Below are 19,672 nucleotides of genomic sequence, written 5' to 3' on the forward strand. Positions count from 1 at the left end.
CAATTATTTTAGGAAGAGCACACTTAGTACATCACACTGTATTTTGTATGCTAACAGTGTTCACTTCCTCAAATTTAACACTCCGTTTTGGCATTTCTTCACGTTTTATTGTAGTATACAGGGAACCGCAATGTCCAAAGCCATTGCCCACCTTTTAGCAGTCTTGTCTGTTTCTCCTTTCCCTAGGTGGTTTTCTTTTGTAAGATCTTTGTTTATTACTATTATTACTTCTCTCCTCTTTCACACCATTACTGACACTACCATAGCGCCGGGTCCACTGTCTGGCACTGGAAGGTGTTCAGGAAAGACCTGTCAGATGGAGACGATAAACCCAAAGCCAGGAAATGAGTGGCAGCTGCAAGGGAGAGGGGTTTTGATTACGCTGGAGAAAAACACGTTCTAACAGTCTGGGCAATCTGAAGATAGAGTGGGTTGGGAGGTGCGATAGTGAGCCCCCCATCATTAGCAGAGTGTAAGCAGAGCTGAACTTCGCCTTGATCCGGGCTGGGGTGGGACGCGCGGCCGCGGGAACGAACGCGTGTGAACCGGGAAGTGGGTCGTCCGGGCCCCAGCGGGAGGGGCGTCCAGGGCATGCGGAAGGCAGGGCGTGGCGCGGGCGTGTGCGGGACATGGGACACCGGCCCGCGGCCCAGGGGGCGAGGCGTGCTCCGGGTCTATTCCGGGAGCGGCGTGGAGGGGCGGGCGGGGGCGCAGGGCGAGCATCCTGTCTGGGGGAGGGGACGTGCGGAGGGAGCTCCCGTGGGGCGGACTGGAGAGCGCGGCGCGCCCGCCCGCTGCCAGCCCCTTCGGAGCCACCGCGCCCTGAGCCGCACGCCCCGGGGATCGGCCGGCGCCATGGACCGAGGCCGGGGTAAGAGGAGCCTCTGCGGCCGCACTTGTTGCTGCGCGGGGCGGGGAAGGGAGAACCGGGCGATCTGGAGGCCGGAGAGGAGAAAGAGAGGGACATGGGGCGGGAGCGGGGGGGGGGAGTGGAAGGCCCAGCGCTGTGTGTGCAGGTGCCTCCTGCCGCCGGGACAGCCCGTGTCTGTTAGTCCCTTATGTCCTGAGGCCGAGTGGCCTCCTGTGTGTAATCCAGAGTTTCATACACTCAGAGCCTTAACTTCATAAAAGAATCCCCCACAGGATTCCTGAGTCGGGCGAGCTCTCCCACCCCATTCCTCAGGAAGGGTACAATAGGGTTGACATGTTACGGTCCACAAACACCCCCACACGTGAAGCCCCCACTGTGCGCCTGCCGAGAAGCCCCAGGAGACTGAAGTCTGCAGCTGCCTAGAGCGCTGGGAGGAGGAGAAGCAGGCGTATGCGCGCGCGTGTGTGTGTGCGTGTGCGAGTGTGCGTGTGCGTGTGTGTCTGAGCCCTGGCTCTGTTCCTGACAAACTCTGTGACCTTAGCCCAGTCCCTTCTGCTCTCTGGGCTAGTGACAAAGTTGGACTAGATGATGGTCTCCCAGGCCCCTTCCTGCTTGAACTCTCAGGACATGAGTGTATTTGATAGAAATGTCACAGAAGTGGTGGGGGCTTGCAGAAATTGGAACTGACTTGAGAAAAAAGAGCAGCATTCATAGGGGCTGTGCTTAAAAAAAGGCCGGGACATCTCAAAGGCATGTGCCTGTAAGGAAGCGGCCTGCCTGGACATGGGGACAGTGTCTAAGGCTGCAACACCAGGGTCCTAACCCTTCACCCTGGGATCCAAAGAGATCACAAGTGCGAATGCACTTGATAAACTAGTGAGTGCTGTGCCAACAAAAGAAACACTCTTAATATTAATATTAATGGAAACTTCCTCCCTGTCCCTACAATAATCTTAACACCCTTCCTCCATCTCCCTGTTTGCTGTGCTGAGGCCCCAAGAGGGGAAAAGGGAGTGACCAAGGATGTGGAAGCAGGTAGGAGGGCACTGGGGGCAGAGATGCGTGCCCGCCCAGGTGTCAGGGTAACCTCCCCTACGCTCCCATTATAGATGTGCTGCAGGGGACTCCTGGCTCCCCATTCAAGATGCTGGGGACAGCCTCCCCACCCACCCCATCCCCGGGACAAAATAGTACATTCACCCTCTCCTTTCAGGGCCCAGGAGGGCAGGCAGAAGATGGAGGGGGCTTCTGTTTGGCTCTTTGGGGATTGAGAATGTGATTGTAAAGCAGTTGTCACCTGTTAGCTGACTCCGGGACAAGTTTGCCAAGAGTCCACACACTTGCCTAGGAGGGAAAAAAAAGAGAAAAGAGGTACCTCTAACGTCCCTCAGGCCCCTGTCCCCAACTCCCACATCATAAATCTAAAGCAGAGCACCGCCCCCTACCCCATGACCCCCCCCCAAGTTGTCAAATTCCACCCTGCTTGGTCCCCAGTAAAAAAGTCCATACCTGGCGACCCAGAATTATGGAAAGCAAACTATGTCCTCCTTAGACACACCAAAGGTGACAATAATGCACTTAGTTTTCAATACTTAATAACCGACACCTCACTTTAAAAGGCTGCCTCCGGAGCACTCTTCCTAGGAAGCCGGACTTCCCGGGAACCTGTTAGGACCCAGAATGTTCTAGGGCTCTGACTCTCTCCCCTACTGTAGGCTTCCCAGGCCTACTTTCCTTCTCCGTCACAATTCTTGTCACAATGTGCCATTACTCTAAGAGTTAGTTACCCAACTGCCTGATAGTGTCTACCTCCCCAGCCCCAGTGTAAGCTCTGGAAGGCTGGGAATGGGTCTGCGTGGTCACTGCCGACACAATGCCTGGCATACAGTAGGAGCTCACTAACAGTGGTTCAATTAGTTAACTAGTAATATGAAACACTTTATAGTGCACCTCAGGTTCATTGTAATGCTGATTTTTAAAAAAGGGGGAAAAAAGATGTTATTAAACCTTCACGTCAGAACAGCTCTTGGTGACTTGCAAAGGCTTTCTCAAACCCGAGCAAACTTGGATGGGCACACAGGACCAGTTTACCTGTCTAGATTCTTAGGCGTAGTTGTCTACTACGATAGAGTATTACAAACACTTTATGAATTAAAACATGGCTAGATTATTATTAGAATGTAAAACCTGTGTGTGTGTTTAAGATAAAACAGGACACCTGAAAAATCCTTCCAGCAGACGTTTCCTCTTGTATCCCTGGCCCCAGGTGGGTGTGTGCACTCCTCCGTTGTCAGGGAAGGATTCAGGGGTACAGGTCTCGTTTCCACCCCGTACTACTCTGTCGGGAGTGGGACGGTCAGGCCCAGGATACTGGGGAGGACACCACACTTCAGTATTAACAACAGTAAGAGCTGAAATCATCAAGCTCTTACCAGCCGCCAGGCACCATGCTCAGATTGTCACATGGCTTCTCTTGGAACAAAGGATGGCATGGGGGCTAGAGCAGGTACTATCATTAACCCTCACCTCACAGGAAAGCAGGCTTGACAGGTGGATTAGGTGCATTTGCCATAACAAAATTCCATAGGCTGGATGGCTTAAACAGCAAAAATTTATTTTCCTCACAGTCCAGGAGGCTAGAAGTCCTAAGATCAAGGAACCATCAAGGTTGGTTTCTGGTGAGACCTTTCTTCTGAGCTTGTAGACAGCCGCCTTCTCACTGTGTCCTTACGTGGCCTCTTCTCTGTGCACACATGGAGAGATCGCCAGTGTCTCTTCCTCTTCTTAAAAGGCCATCAGTCCTAGGGGATTAGGGCTCCACCCTTCTGACCTCGTTTAACCTTAAATACCTCCCTCAAGGCCCTGTCTCCAAATACAGTCACATTGCGGGGTAGGGCTTCAGCATATGAATTTGGTGGGGGATACAGTTCAGCCCATAACATCAGGGTTAGGTCACTGACATTAACTTGCACCTCCATGGTGGCAGGTGACCTACCCAAGCCCTAGAGCAGGGCCTGGATGTCAAATCTTCCTGCTCCAAGCCTGGGCGCTTCTACCATGCTGCAGCTGCACTGTTCAGATCATCGGTAGCAATTAAGCATCAAAGTCAACTCACTGGAGAATGGAAGCAAACCTGGGAAGTAGGATTTCTCTTCCAAAAGGATATGTGTCTTCCCGTGAGTAAAGCAGGATTCATAAGATGCAGTAACAGACTTAGAAACCACTTATGTATTATAATGAAATTCCTTCTAGCAGGATTTCCTGATCATGAATATCATACAAAGAGAATCAGCCATCAGTGAAGGTAACACCTTTGCTATAGACTAATATGGCTAATACACCACCTTCTACATGACAAGTAATTAACTATCCTCATTGAGGATACAATATGGATACTAATAATACCTATTTTGTGGGGGGTTGTAAATATGAAGGGCATGGAAAATACTTCAAACAACACCTAGCATGTGGGACCCACTCAGTAAGTGCTGGCTACTGTAATAATTACAATCGTTTAAAATAAGATTCAACCCAATAAAATTGTTTTATAGAACTTTGCTTGGTCCCTCCACAAGCTGGTCTGACTCTGATGACATTTTTTGAGTCCCTACGCTGTTTTAAATACTGAGCTAGACAGCTGTTGTACAACTCAAAGACGGCACCATGTCAGAACCTTCTCAGCATCTCGGAGCTCCTTCATGGTACTTGTCTCTTGGAAACCCATCTCTGACCTTCAATAACTGGACCGCTGGCTGACCTACATTTCTGAGTGACTGATAAAATACTAATACATATGCCAATGTGTCCATTTTCTCTTACTCTGTTTATTCATGCCTGCCGACTGTGGCTGTGTCTTCACAATTTTGCTTTTGTGAACGTTCCAGTTTTCTCAAGCCATCTTGTTTTTTAAAATCTTTGGTCTAAATTTTCTCTGATTTTTTTAAATATGCCTTTTTAATGGCCAAGGTTATATCTCATCTGCCTGGCTCCCATGAAGTCACTGATTTCCCTAAGATTCCTTTTCTTTCTACTTCACAACTCATTCTTTTTCAACTAGTTGGATTCATCCCAAGATGGGAGTTTCTTTTGCTGCATTCTATAATCTTTTGGAGCTCATATTGTCAATTGGGTGACTCAAGATATGATTTGAAGCTCTCCTTTTCATTAAATGAAAGCTTTATTGTTCAAGAGGTGATGGAAGAACGTATTCTCTGTCTTGCTCTCTGCTGGACCAGCTTTGAGGTCCATATTAGGAAAGCCACATCTTCTCCATCCATCGCTTCCACTGGCCAAGCAGCCTGTAGCTACACCTATGATGAGCTTGTCCCCACGGCTATGAATTCCCATACCTCTTCCCTGACATCCAAGTTCATTCTTTACTCCTCCTATCAGTCACTGACCTTCTGAAAGGAATGCTCACCTATACTCATCTTTTCCATCCAAACATGTCCCTTGAGGTCACCTTCGCCATCCTGGAAACTCAGCACAGCTGACTTGGTTCAGAGGATGGACAAACTGGGGTTGTGGTTTGACTGAAACTTTCTGGCTGTGTGATCCTGTGTGCGTATGAATTGGGTGAATTACTTAATTTCTCTGAATTTCAGTTTCATTTGGAGTATCATGGGGAAAGCTAGCACTTAGGAAACATTCAATAAATGACAGATGTTATATTTTTCAAATATAATTACTTGGATTTTAGCCACATTCTGCAATGGGTGTGTATAGTCCTAGGGGGCTATGGTATTCAACCTCACTCTTCCCTGTAGAAGCTTCTGGTCACTCACTGGGCTCCGCTTCCGTTTCCTTGTCCCACTCAGCCTCCATAGGGTTTGGTTCTCCATTTTAGTCAGGGTGTTTTCTGCCTCTCCCTCAAATATCAGTTTCAAACCCCCCTTCTCACGTGGGTGAGCACACTGCCAAGTAAGTTCCTCCCTCCCTACCCTCTGCCAAGAGCCTATCATTACTCCATTCTGATCTTTGTTTCAGAAAAACAATCCTGTTTTGGGACACCATCAGCTTCTCATACCCTTCTTACCCTTAAAAAAAAAAAAACTTGCAACTGAACACAAAATTAAACACGCAGATACACACACCCCTGCCACCCCTAAGCATTTTCCTCCTTCCTTTCCTGGCCAAATTTCTCGAATAAATGGTCAGCACTCGCAGCTTCCTTTTCCTTGCCACACACGTCTTTCGCTCCCTGCGGTCTCATTTCCAATCGTTCCTGCTGCTGAAAGCCCACCCTTAAGGGTTACAAGGCTTCCATTTTGTCTAATCTTTCACCTCTTCCAAGTCCCCAACAGAGACTTCTCTGGAGCTCGGTTGACCCTCCGCTTTTTTCCATATATATTCTTCCTTGCAGAGATGGGAAAGGCATGGATTTTGGAATCGAGTAAGCCTGGGTTAAATAACCACTGCTCCATCCCTCCAGGAAGGCTCTGCCATTGCCCAATCCCATTGTTATCCATGTCATGGCCTCTGCTTCTCCTGCCCTAAGGCAAGGGACCCCGCTAAGTCTTGTTCCCTCAGTCTGGAAAGCAGCAAGAATGACACCCAGCATTGGCAGACTGAAATGTGCTAATATTTGCCCAGCACCCAGCGCCTGGCCCATGGTGGGTGCTTACTCATTGCGGTGTCCCATCTCCCCCTTCGGCTCACTTGTTTCTTCTTCTTTTATGGCTCTTGCTCCCCTCGCCCCTTATCTCCCCACCACCTCAGCCCCCTCCCAACACTCACTCCTGTAAGGACCCAAGCTCCTCGAGGACTCGCAATGTCCATCTTCAGCCATGAGCCGGGCTCCACGGCTGCATTACCTCCTGCCTGTGGTACATTTCCATTCGGAGGTCAACTCAACCTCTCAGTGACCCAATTTTGAACTCATCTTACTCACCACCAAATCAGATGACCCTTCCTGTTTCTCTTTTTCTGTTAACAACACAGCCACGTGAGGAGCTGCTGAAGGAAATGGGGGTTTGTGAACGAGACTCCATCTGAAGGGGGGACATGGGATCAGTCCTGTAGAGGAGGTAACAGAAGGCTGTACCAGACGTTCAACAGAGGCCTAACTGGGCTCAGTCGAGAAACATACAAATGAAAAGTATCCGACAATAGAATTGGAGTTGCCCAGGACATCACCAAACGCAGGTTGAATGTCCGCAGATCAGAGAAGCCACAGAACGGCTCCTATGGGGACCACAGTAATACATAAGTTAAGAACAGCTGTCACTTGTAATGACTGTCGCTTAACACTCAAGATGTTTCCATAGACATGACCCTTTTGCAAATTATAGAGAACAGGACACCTAGGAGTGTATACTTCAACCTAAAGCATTCGTCTTTTATGTAAATACGCACTCTATCATAGATTTTAACAGAACTTATGAATTATCTCTGCGTGTTTATGAAATTTGGCAGAGGGACTGATGCAATTAAAGACAGTTATTTAAAAACTAGAGAGCTGATTCTGCTTAAACCCTTCAGGAGGCTACCGCTGTTCTTAAGAAATACACTGTAATTCTTGTGGTGGCCATCAAGGCCCTGCACTGTCTGCCACCAACTTACTTTGGGCCCCTGTCCCTTTCTTACTGTGGGCTGTCCTCACACTGGCCTTTGCACCCTCACTGGTTAACCCCTGCTCGTTATGCTTGGACATTACTGCTTCAGTGCGGTCTTTCCCAGGCTCCCAAGCTGCATCTCCGCTCTAAGGTGCTCCTACCATCGATTGCCATTTTCACAGTTACAATTAACCGTGTGATTGAAATGGGTGTTAGTGTGAGCTGGCCGAGGGCGGGGCCCTTCTCACCTGTTCACAGCTCTTTCCCCAGCACCTAGTGGAATGATCGGCACATAGTAGGTACTCACAAAATGTCTGTTGAGATGATGAATAAATGAAAGGGAAAAAACCACAAAATTCACAGAATGGAAGATGGATATGGCCACTTTCAGCTCCAGGGTTCTCCATCTCAATGATTCTCATTTTAGGGACAGAAACGTAGACTTCATTGTTATTCGTCACTTCATTGCCTTCATCCCTTATACAATAAAACTCCAAATCCTGCTGACTACTATTGAAAGTGATATCATGGATGGCTTCTTCTCCTGTATCCTGCCATCTCCTCCAGGAGCTTCCTCTTTCTACTCTCGCCTTCTCCTGCCTGCCTTAAGGACCTCTCCTACTGTCTCTAAAGCAGCGGTTCTCAACCTTCCTAATGCCGCGACCCCTTAATACAGTTCCTCGTGTTGTGGTGACCCCCAACCATAAAATTATTTTCGTTGCTACTCTATAACTGTCATTTTGCTACTGTGATGAATCGTAATGTAAATATCTTTTTGTTTTCCGATGGTCTTAGGCGACCCCTGTGAAAGGGTTGTTCGACCCCCAAAGGGGTCGCGACCCACAGGTTGAGAACCGCTGCTCTAAAGCAATGGTTCTCAAATCCAGCGGGGCTCAGAATCATCTCCTATGGAGCCTACAGAAAATATACCTCCTGAGATCTAATCAGTGGGTATGCAGTGAGGCTTGGGAATGTGTATTTTTTGCAAAGCTCCCAGGTGAGTCTGATGTGCTCACTGTTGTAATGCTCTGCTTTTAGGGGGACCCTTGACCCTGCCCAAATACCTTCTGGGATCCCCTGTTGCTGTCTCTAGCACTGCCTTTCATGCTTTTCAACCAAGTGGGACTCTAGGGTCTGGGTCTGTTACCCAGAGTAGCTGTCTAAAATGTCTCATCCTTTTTATCTTTTAAAAACCAAGCAAATTTTTCTAGTATAGTTCATAATATATCTGCACACACCCCTGCTCTCCAAAACTCTTTGTGCAGTGGACCTCCAGAGATGCACTGTGTTTCTCCAGGGGCTTTTCCTTCCCTCCTCCGCCCTGCACCCCGCCCCAGCCATGAATTCCCAGGGTACGTGAACTCTAGCCTGAGAAGACGAACCTCCAACAAGTGTCCCAGCACACAGTGCTAGGGTGGAAAGGATTTGGACATGGAAGCAGAAACCCCACACCCTGGCCCTGGCTCAGCCACGCGCTTCTGCAATATGAGAACATACATTTTTATAAAGCTTTTAACTTCTAGAAGCATTTTCACATTCTCCGGTTGTGTCCGTTTCAGCATAGTGTCAGGGATGTTGAGCTTCATTCAGAGCCTGGCAACGTCTGGTGATATACATGCTCTTCCTCAGCAGGCGTTCACTGGGGGGGTCACTATGGGCAAGAAGGAACATGGGTTCCATCCTTCTATGAGGGATGGATGTTTAGACAGAGAATTGACCACTAAAATTCTTTCTCTGGGGACCCTTCCAGCCCTGAGTTTCTCTTCTGTGGCTTCGCTCAACTCTGGCAAAATCCCTGTCAAGTGGACAGCTGAGACATTCTCCCCATTGGACAGATGCAAAAACTGAGGCTCAGAAAGAATGACTCTGCTATTCCTCCCCCCTGAAAGACACCACTCAGCATCACCCCTTGTGAAAACTCCTCTGCCACATCCACCCTTCAACCTTCTCTCTGACTTTTGAGTTACTTCCACCCTCCTCAGTCTTGGCTTTTATTATAGAAGATTTTATTGCACTAATTTAAATGCCTCCTCTATGTATATGTGAGTCCTGTGGTCTGAAGCTGTCTTTTCATCTCATTTCCAGTGTCTAACACATAGCAGATGTTTAATAATATTAGCCAACGAGCGCTTACCATGACTGAGGCAGTTTACATGTAGACATTGAGTCATTTAACCCTCTCAACAAGCATGAAGTTGATGCAGTTTAGCCTTCATGCCCATAAAATATGCCGTTAATTTTATTGGGGGAGAAATTCCACCCCAAAATGTTGCCTACAGCTACGAATTCAGAGTGTCTGTACAGTGTGTAGCTTCTATTTTCTAAAATCACAGCTAGGACATGTATATGAATTATATAAACATGATTTTGTATTAAAAGTTTTATAATTTATGGCAAAAAACGGTGCTATGGTAGGCTAATGAGTACAGTTCCTGTGGAGGAGTGTTTGTGGCTCAGGCCAGTGTGTGAATGCATAGACTTTTTGAAGTTTTTTACGTATTTGTGATATTTATCTTCCTTCAGCACTGCAATCTCACCCCCCAAGAGAATTCAATGGGAAAGTTTATCGTGACTTTGTCCTCTGTTGCATTTTAAAGTTATTTCCTGTTATTTATTTTCATTACATAATTCCAAATTTTATATATATACATATATATATATCCCCATTTTACAGGTGAAGAAACTGAGGGTTAAAAAGGCTGATTTACTTACGCAGCCCTGCCCTCCTCCAAATCTAAGTTCTTTACCACTGCTCTCCACTGGGCCTCCATGAATGTTGGAAAGTCATTCCCAGTTATATGAATGACTCGCTATATAAGCCACCAGGTAAAGATTTCAAGGTGGGGGGCAGGAAGGCTGGAGAGAAACAAAGGACAGAAAGGGGATCTGAACTATTCCAGGGGAGACCCCTCCTTCACGGAATGGTATGGCCAGGCAGCTGACTTGAGATTTGATTTCTTACCCTTTACACTCCTCCTGGAATTAACAAAGAGACTGCACCCCCGGAGGGCCCACGCAGGGTTTGTTCTCCATCTAAAATTCCATTCAGGGAATCCCAGCCACACCCCAAGTGGGGGTGGAGGTGCAGAGCCGGCCAGGCCAGATCCTTCTCCCTGACACAGCTGTCAGGCTGCAGCAGGGGCACAATGTGGCACCGCATTGCAGTCATTCCAGCTCTGGGGAATTTACTGACAGCATGTCCCACAGGAAGCAAGCTCGGGGCTTTTTATAGCCCTCTAAGAGCCTCGGGGAAAACTGATCTCCTGAGAGGGAGAAGTGGGGCACGTGCCTTTTCCAGGCGCCATTCCCCCAGCCTTGCAGTCCCAGGGTAAGGGTCATGGTTAAGTGAGCAGCGTGGAGGGGTGAAAGTGCGCTCGCTGCCCGGGACACTGGGATCCCAACCAAACCCAGTTCTTGGAATCCCCACCTTGGGCTTTAGTTTCTTCACCTGTCAGCTCGAAATATGATAGTGCAGGGATGTGCACACCTCAGCCCATGGACCAAATCCAGCCTGTCATCTCTTTTTTGTAAGTCAAGTTTTACTGGCACACAGCCATGCCCATTCATTATGTATTGTCTATGGCGGCTTTCTCACTACAAGGGCAGAGGTGAATAGTTGCAACAGAGGTTATATATGGCCTGCAAAGCCTAAAGTATGTGCTGTCTAGTCCTTCACTGAAAGAGTTTGCCAACCCCTGGATTAGGCTGCAGAGAGCTGGGAGTGTCCGCCTGTAGCACTGTGGTGAGAAGGATTCTGAGGGTGTGTCCAGACCGAGGAATGAAACGCTCTCCTTAGACCATGCAAGAGTGTGTGTTCAAGAGTAGTATTGGACAAATGCCATTTACCAGTGTTTTTCAAACTACTTTTAGCCCCAGAATCCTTTTGCAAACAAAATCTTAAGCAATAGAGCTGCTTTGGGTTAAGTAAGAGTGAGCACACAGAGAACAGCCCACTCCTACTTTCCTACTCCCAAGGCAGCCTCTTAGGAAACTACACAGATCCACACCTCCATCCGAGCAGCACTTGAAAACTACTTACCGAATCCTATACCCCTCATTTTACAACTGGGGAAACAAGCTCAGGGAGCGGCATCTTGCCTAAGGTCACATGATTGACTTCCAGGTGGTTTTCCACAGACCCGCTAAGTGGTCATGAGGTATCAGCAGAGGACAGACATACGAGTATCTCTGTTGGGGAGAAAACCTGTCCATTGGCTTTGAGGGCCTCAGAGCTGCCATTAGTGCATGGGTGACCATGACGTGTCCTCACTGACCCAGCAGCCCACTGGGTTCAGGGCTGGGACGTGGCCAGGACACACTGCTGATACCTGCCCATGCTTCACAGTGGTTTGGTCAAGGCTTGGGAGCCTTCTTTCTGAGACCAGAGCCAAAAGAAGAAAGTAAAAATTGAATTTGACGCTGTTTTTTCAATTTCATTGATACCAAGACATATTTTGTTAAAATCAGAACATATCTTACCATTGATATATTCATTTGTTCCTTTTTCTCTGTTTCTTTTTGTTCAAAAAGCTATTTTTTAGTAGATAAAACATCTTAAAATCAGTGACACCTTAGAATGGAGAAATTATGATAATTTATACTAAAGCTTTCTTTTGAAGATGGAATCAGATTTATTCATTTGTAGAATAAATATTTATTCTTCCTGCCCATTCTTGTTGAAGGGTTTGCTGAGAGCAGATCCAGCTGATATGAAACCAGGGGGAATTTTTTTTAGCTCCACTTGAACCAAGAAGAAAACTGATCTAGGAGTCTGCTGGGAAGCCAGAGAGACCGGTCACATTTCCTCACCTCCAGCCAGCAACCAGGTGCAGCTCTGAAGGGTTGCGGAGGGGAAGCTCAGGGTGCCTGCACCCTGGAATCCCCCAGTGAGGCAGGGAAATGAGACTTGGTCATCAGTGCCTGTGACATGAGGTCCTTTCTGGTCATCGTCCATCTAAAAGAATACATAAAGGACCAGAGGGCTCCAGGGACACTTTCTAGCCAGGAACCTCACACACGGGGGACGGCACTCCAGGTGGGAAAGATGGCAGAGTGGAAGGAAGAAAGAGGCACAGAAAATGTGCAGAGGCGCAAATCGGGTCAGCTTACCTACAGCCCAGATAAGGAAGTGGAGGTTAAATGGAACCTGGAGACCTTCCCGAGAGAGAGGGGCCTTATCCTCCAGGCCCCCAACTGGATGTGTCCCAGCCCCTGAGAGGCTGTGTTGCTGGAGATTTGTAACTAATAATAGAGGCAGCATAATGTGGGAGCTGAGTGCACTGGCTGTGGTGTCAGGTTGCCGGGTTTGAATCCCAGCTCTACTCCTTCCACTTAATCTCGAGTCTGAATTTCTTCAACTAAAAATGGAGATGACAGTCTCCTGTCCACCCATGGGGGATAATTGGGTTCATGCAAGGAAAGCACTCAGCACTCAGGAAGCATTCAACTGGGTGGGGGGAGCTAATGCTTAAAATACAGGTTGGTAAATGATCGCCTTTCTTAATGAATTAGAATGGAATCCAAGTTCTCTGTAACGCTTTCCACTGGCTTCTCCTCTCCTCCCCATCCCGGGAAGGGATGGAATTACAGAGGAATTGGGGATAAGCCACGGGGAGTGCATGCGGGGCTCTTTCATCCTGTGTCACAAAGGAAACTGGTGTTCAGCCCTGGGGAGCTCTTGATGGGGTGTGAGCAGGAGGGGGTTATGCTAAGTGTTGCCATTTGAGGGAATTATTAAAGCCAGCAGTGAGCTCAAGTCAGAGTGAGAAGGGAGAGATTGCAGAGGTGAGATTGCAAAAGAGCTGCAGCAGATACTACAGGTGAACAGCAGACTGTGTAAGATTAATTCACCTTCATGTTTCAGTTAAGACTAGGGAGACATAAACCTTCAAACTCTGTCCATTTTCAATAGTGCTCATTGTGCCCAATGGTTGGTCGAATGAGGCGAGCAGAGAAGACGTTGAGCTCTTCAAGACCCAAGACATTCATTCCCAGGACCTTCAACCATCATTTTCTTGGTCCCCATCCCTAGTCCTGGAGGAAGAAATCACCCCCAGGGTCTTCCCAAATCACCCCAGGGTGGCTGGGCTCCCCGAGGGGCTGGATTCCTGGGTGCCTGGCCCAGAGCCAAACCCCGGGTTAGCACTACAAGGCTTTTGCAGGCGAGGGGAAGGAAAGAAGGGAGGGAGGAAAAAGAAGGGACTTCCTACCCGGGCAGAAGTCAGGACAGCCATTCTGAGCCTAACCTTTAGCCTCCCACCTACCACATCTAGGCTAACCCCTGGGTGATGCTTGAATCCCCTGGGACTGCCAATATCAGTAGTAATAGCCAACCTTTACGGACGGACTGTGTGCTTGGCACAATGCTTAACACTCCGTACATTATCTCCGTTTCTGCTCACCACAACCTTCTGAGATGAGTGCTCTCGTTATCTGTGTCTCAGCTAGATGAGAAAACTGAGTTGACATCACCTGCCTGGGGTCGCTGGGCGAGGAAGGGCAAATCCAAGGGTTTTTTTCTCAGTGTTTTTCACCCCAGTCGTCTAGTGTCTCAACTACGCACTGTACTGATTCACCTCTTAGAAGGGACACCTGCCTCTCTTCTTAGTTCAGACTTCTGGAACATTCTTCTATACGATGAACCTAATACTGTGGTCTTGGAGCTGCCACTCCCTGGTCCGGGCCTGCCTTGCAGGACCCGCAGTGGCCCAGGGCACAAGCCTGCTCCACCCTCTTTGTCCCCCCACCCACTGGAGCCCTTCTGCTCTTGGAGACACTTGTCATAGGCAGGATTTACAGCCCCCTCCCTTGTCTGTGGGCTTTCCTCTGAACTCTGGGTTGTCTGTTAACCCCTCCCCAGTTACCTGTTATGTGCCCATTATTGTCCTGGGCACTGGGCAACAGTGGCAGATATTAAATCAGCCATCATCTCTGCCCTCACGGGTTCACAGTTTAATGGAGAAGGACATTGAACAAGTCATCTGCTCTGGAGGGCGTAACACGATGACCTCACCTGTCCAGGAAAGCAGGACAGACTTCCTGGAGCAAGCAGTATCTAAACTAACTCTCAAAGGATGAGTGGGCAATATCTGGGGAGTGGGGGAGATTTTAAATAACAGTCAACTTGATATGCATCAGAAACGGCTCTAAGCACTCTCTATAATACCTTACTGGATCTGCACAACAACCCTCTACAGTAGGTATTATTATCCCCATTTTGCAGATGAGGAGACACAGAGAAGTTAGGGAACTTGCCCTAGGTCACACAGATAGTAGTGGGTAGCAGTGGGAGGAAAACAAGCCATGCAGAGGAAATACCATGAACAAAGAGCACTGGGATAGGGTCTCAGATATTGAAAATAGGTAAGAAATAATAAAAATAACTGAACATAACAAAGATAAATATATACAATGTTCCTATCAGTGTAGCCTGAGGCATGTATTGATGATTTTCTGGTGGTTTTATCACACGGAGGTTTCTGTGGGCCGACTGTCAACGTAACTGTTTGGTCTCATCTCCTGAATCCTACACAGGTTCTGTTGTTTGAGGAGAGGAGGAACAGATGGCACATACACTATTAATCAAAATATACCAATTTACAAAACGTCAGGGTACAGAGTGCTCTCATTTTTCACAGACATTGTCAGATTTGAGTCTCACAACAGGCCTGAGAAGTAGGTAGGGGAGCTATCATCACCCTACTTGAACGTTAAGGAAATTGAGGCTCAGAGACATGAAGCAACTTGCCCAAGGCCACACAGCCACTAAGTGTGGAGCTGGGGCTTAAGCCCTAGGCTTTTGACTATGGCTCCTGTGTTTTCTCCTCTACACTGAAACACAGCATACAGTGGGAGCCAGAAATATTTAAAAATGGCACCTGTGACCTCCAAAAGTTCCTTATCCTCTCTAGGCCCCAGTTTCTTGTCAGTAAAAGTGGGATAAGAAGAGCCCCTACCATATAGGGTTGCTACAGAGATTAAATTAATAGACACAGAGAATATTCCTCGGTGGAAGATCACACAACACAATGAATAAATCCAATGACAAGCAATGATATGGATAAATCTTAGCAGTATAATAGTAAAGAAAAAAGTCACAAAAGATTACCTATAGCATTATACCCTTTTAATAAAAACAACTAAAAAACTTGTATGGGTACATCTAGTTGAAATGACATTATATACACGGGAAAGAAAGCAAGGATGTGAAGAATACAGCATTCAAGATGGCAGTTAGGTTAGGTGAGGGAGGCAGAAGTGTGGGCTCATAGTGGGATGTAAGATATGGTCCAGATCTTGGCTTTTGCTTTCAGTGGTAGATTCGTGGGTACTTGCTACAGTAGCAAAAATAACTGATTACATAAATAAATAGCTAAATGAAAGTGGAGTATGCACAGACCAATGATGACAATGTCTCATGAAGCAAGAATTACGATTAACCCAATTTTTGTCTACCAGAAATCCTATGTATAAAAAGAAATAAAAGTGTCAGGCACGGTGCCCAGCTTGCAGGAAGTGTTCAATAAATGTTCTCTGTCATTCTTGGAGATCCATTATTATCTGCTTATCTGCATACCCCTAGCCAGCCCTTCTCAATGTCTGCCCCAGGCTGTTGGTGAGATGGGTCCTTGAGCTCAAACTTCTCAGAAGCAGAAAGCCCAGCCCCATCTAGGCCTCTGGCCAGACACCCATCCTATGAACGCACACCAGTGGGGAACGGTCATGAGGTGCTCACTGCTGATTCTAGCAAGCTTTGGGGGTATGTAACCCCTGTTGGAAGAAGGCCAGAAGGTATTATAATGCAGCAATGGGAAACTTAGGCTCTAAAGTTAGGTCTACATTTGATTCTTGGTTCTCTTAACTACATGCCTTTAGACAAACAACTGTGCCTCTGTAAGCCTCATTTGCTTCATGTGTAAAACAGACGGTAAAAACTGTACCTACCTCACAAAGTCACTATAAGGATTAAATGAGGTAATCCATGCAAAATGCTTAGCACAACAGCTGGAACATCACTTAAGAGCTCAAAAATACTACCTGCTTTTATCATCGGGTATCCCAGGCCACTCCCTGAGACTGCTTCTGTTTCCTCAAGCTTTAGGTGAAGGAGATGGTGCAGACTACTAAAGACGGAAACAGCTGCCATCTTGTGTGTCGGGGGGGTGTGAATGTGTGTGTCACAGTTTTCCACTTCCTCCTGGAACCGTTTCCTTTGTGAGCTAAACAGGGAGGAATCTGCAGACAAAGGAACAATTCTGGGAGAGCCCCGTCCCACAGCCAAAAGTGATTTCCTTAGAAGTCAGTGGCTTGCCCTACCCCCTCCTGTCTGGAGATGGCTTGTTGAGAGGGACCTATGGCTTCCCTGGGGGCCCAGGGATGAGACACAAGGTGCCCAGAACAGAACGAGTGCTCTTCTGATGATGACAGGACCTGTGCAGAACTGCTGCTAGAAAAGCCATTAAGATGCAAGGCTTCGCTGAGCTGGATTCCTGGGAAGAGAGTCACCCAGAAACAACCCCATGACCCACTTCCCCACTGGCCTATGACCTCCCTGACCTCTGGCCTCCCTGTCTTCCTGAAATAACACTAGATCAAAGAATTGTGCTACTCTACCATCCCTAATAATAATCCCCACGGTTTACAAACTCTCCCAACCATTCCCATTTCCCCTGGCACAAATCTACACATGGGGATTCTGAACCCCTCATTACAGACGAAGAAAACAACGCTCAGAGGGGTTAAATGACTCCCCCCAAATCCTACACTAGTAAGTCAGAGGAGTTAGAACCCAAACCAGATCCTCTCGTGCCAAATCCCAAATCTTCCCACTCTTCTTTACCACCTCCCTTCCTCAGGGCTCTATGTTTCTGTCCCGCACGGAGTCAAACTTGTACTATTCTCTTCGGCATAAAGGATATTCGGTTTCCTGCCAGAGCTGTAATTAACACACACAAAAGCCTTCCAAGGTGACCTGGCTCCCCCTTGTCCTCCCTCACACCAGAGCTAAATTTAACTCCTGGAAAGCAGTCTGCACTGAGACATTGGCTTTGCAGCTGGGGATTCTTTGCTACTCTTTTTTCATTCCTTTCCAACCCGCATGAACCACGGTCTTCCCTGCACACTCTGGGACAACAGGAAGTGTTTGTTTTGGTGATTGACAATGCTAGTCCAACCAGTGTGGTCCCCTCCGATGTTCTGCACGCTGTATGGCCTTCACTTGGATTCAGAGCGAAGTGCTTGTAAATGCAGAGGAAGGAAGTGGGACATGCCCATGGCCCCAGATGGGTAGATATGCAGCAACTTGGAAGAGACTGTGGGCAGGGCAAGGGGAGAAGGGGCAATTCTTCTGGCCTCACCTGTGTGGCTGGGGGCCTCTCCACGGGTTAACCCAGAGCTGGACTTAGCACCCTGAAGGAGCACTGGTGGAGGCATCACTGAGTAGCTCCTTGGTATTCTCCCCATTCTGAAATCCTTAGTTCCCACACCTGCAAAATGGGGCTAGCCCACCTCATCATCAGACTGAAATTATATAAATAATACATGTAAATTTCCTAAAGCAGGGTATGACTTACATAATAGTAATGGAAGAGTAATGTAAATAGCTAACATTTACTGAGTACTTAGTATGTGCCAGGCACTGTTCTAGGCACATCCCCATCTATTAGGGCCCATTCCCATTGATGAGGTGATATGCTCATAGGTCACCAATGATGTATATGAGGCATGGGGCAGTTATGTAATTGTCCCAAAGGAGCACAGCTACGAAACGGGGAAATAGGACTTGAACTCAAGTAGTTTGGGTTGCTCAATATATGTGAGTTATGATTTCCCAACTTTTATGTTAAAATTAAAATTCAACAACTACAAAATGGGCATCACTAACTAAGGAGATGCCATGTTCACGCGAGGGATACAAGTTCAACCAAACAGGATTGGGGGAGCTTAGCCAAGTGAGAAATTGGGCTGCTGGTTCCTTTCGTTCCCCGCGGCTTTTTGTTATCTCTTTTTTTTTTTTCTTAAGCATCTTTTTTCTTTTTCTTAAGCATCTTTTTACTATGCTGAGCCACTATAGGGACAGATGTGGTCTTAAAATCACATTAGCTGTTGCACTTTCTCAGCTCTGAAGAAAAATTTGCTTCCAGAATCCATTCATTCCACAAATACTTAAGCACTTATCTGAGTCAGGCACTAGCAAAATCTGGCACTTTTCCTGTCCTCAGGGAGTTCAGGCTCATGTGGGGGAAACTGATGTTAATCAAAGAAATACTGAAGTAAACCTAACATTTCACCATGACAAGTCCCACAGGGAGAATGATGCTCTGATAGCTTAATAAACGGGGGAATGGATGTGGTCAAGAGGACGAGGAAAGCTTCCCTGAGGAAGTCACGCGTGAATTGAGAGCTGACGGGGGAGCATTAGTGGTGTCAGAAGGGAGTTCTGATAGGCAGAGGGAACAGTATATGCAAAAGCCCTGGGTTAAGAGGCTAAGGAACTGAGCACGAAGGCAGCCTGAAAGGGGTCTCTTTGGAAGGGCCTGCTGGTATTGGAAGGCACCAAGAAGGTTCCTCTTCCTTTCCTTCCCCCCACACAAACATTGAGGTAACCACCTGCCAGGTCTACTGCTTTCCTTTCAGGGTGGCATGCCTCCCCACTGCTATCATGGGGCATACCTCATTAATGTGCTACCTTGTTAAAATACAATATACAGAAAGTCATCTCTAAAATCATGATCAAAAAATTTTTAAGTAATATGCTGGTTGTTTCTCCACATCAGGAGCCTTTATGAAATGGAAATTAGGTTATTTTGCTATTTGGAAATGAGAAAGGAAATTTGAGTAAACCAAAAGAAAAATTGAAGGCCCTTCATAAAACCACATTCTGACAACTTCCTATTTTCCATCTTTAAATTGTGCTGGTTGCATTCCCCTCTGATTTTGAAAACAAAGAAGGATGAGTTATCTTTGTCCTAAAGAGGCTTGTCTCATGATGAGGTGGGGAGAGGACAAATTGTCTTGCCTCCTACTGCTTGGCAGTTAATGAAATTGTAACTTTCAAGCTGTTTCCAAGCATTTTTGTAAATTCCAGAGTCTAAAAGGTGACTAGAAATGAGATCAGAAGTCAAAGTACCCACTGGGCTGACCTGGTAGGAGCCAAAGCAGGGTTGTTATTCCTGTAGTTTGCTGAAGTTTAATTTATTCACTTCTCTTTTGTCATGGAAATTAGATGCATTACCTTTGAGAACTCTAA

General features: G+C 47.2%; 1 protein-coding gene across 2 annotated transcripts in view; it reads left to right on the forward strand.

Annotated features, from left to right (window-relative positions):
- Window positions 1–710: 710 nt before the first annotated feature.
- Window positions 711–19,672, forward strand: part of AFAP1L1 (actin filament associated protein 1 like 1) — a 58,792-nt gene continuing 39,830 nt past the window's right edge. For both annotated transcript variants that reach the window (XM_019624436.1, XM_019624438.1), the window contains exon 1: window positions 711–871. In XM_019624436.1, coding sequence (XP_019479981.1) covers window positions 856–871 — 16 coding nt within the window. In that variant the 5' untranslated portion in view covers window positions 711–855. The remainder of the gene's footprint in view (window positions 872–19,672) is intronic.

The sequence above is a fragment of the Hipposideros armiger genome, unplaced genomic scaffold (assembly GCF_001890085.2).
Source record: "Hipposideros armiger isolate ML-2016 unplaced genomic scaffold, ASM189008v1 scaffold_590, whole genome shotgun sequence".
NCBI lineage: Eukaryota > Metazoa > Chordata > Mammalia > Chiroptera > Hipposideridae > Hipposideros > Hipposideros armiger.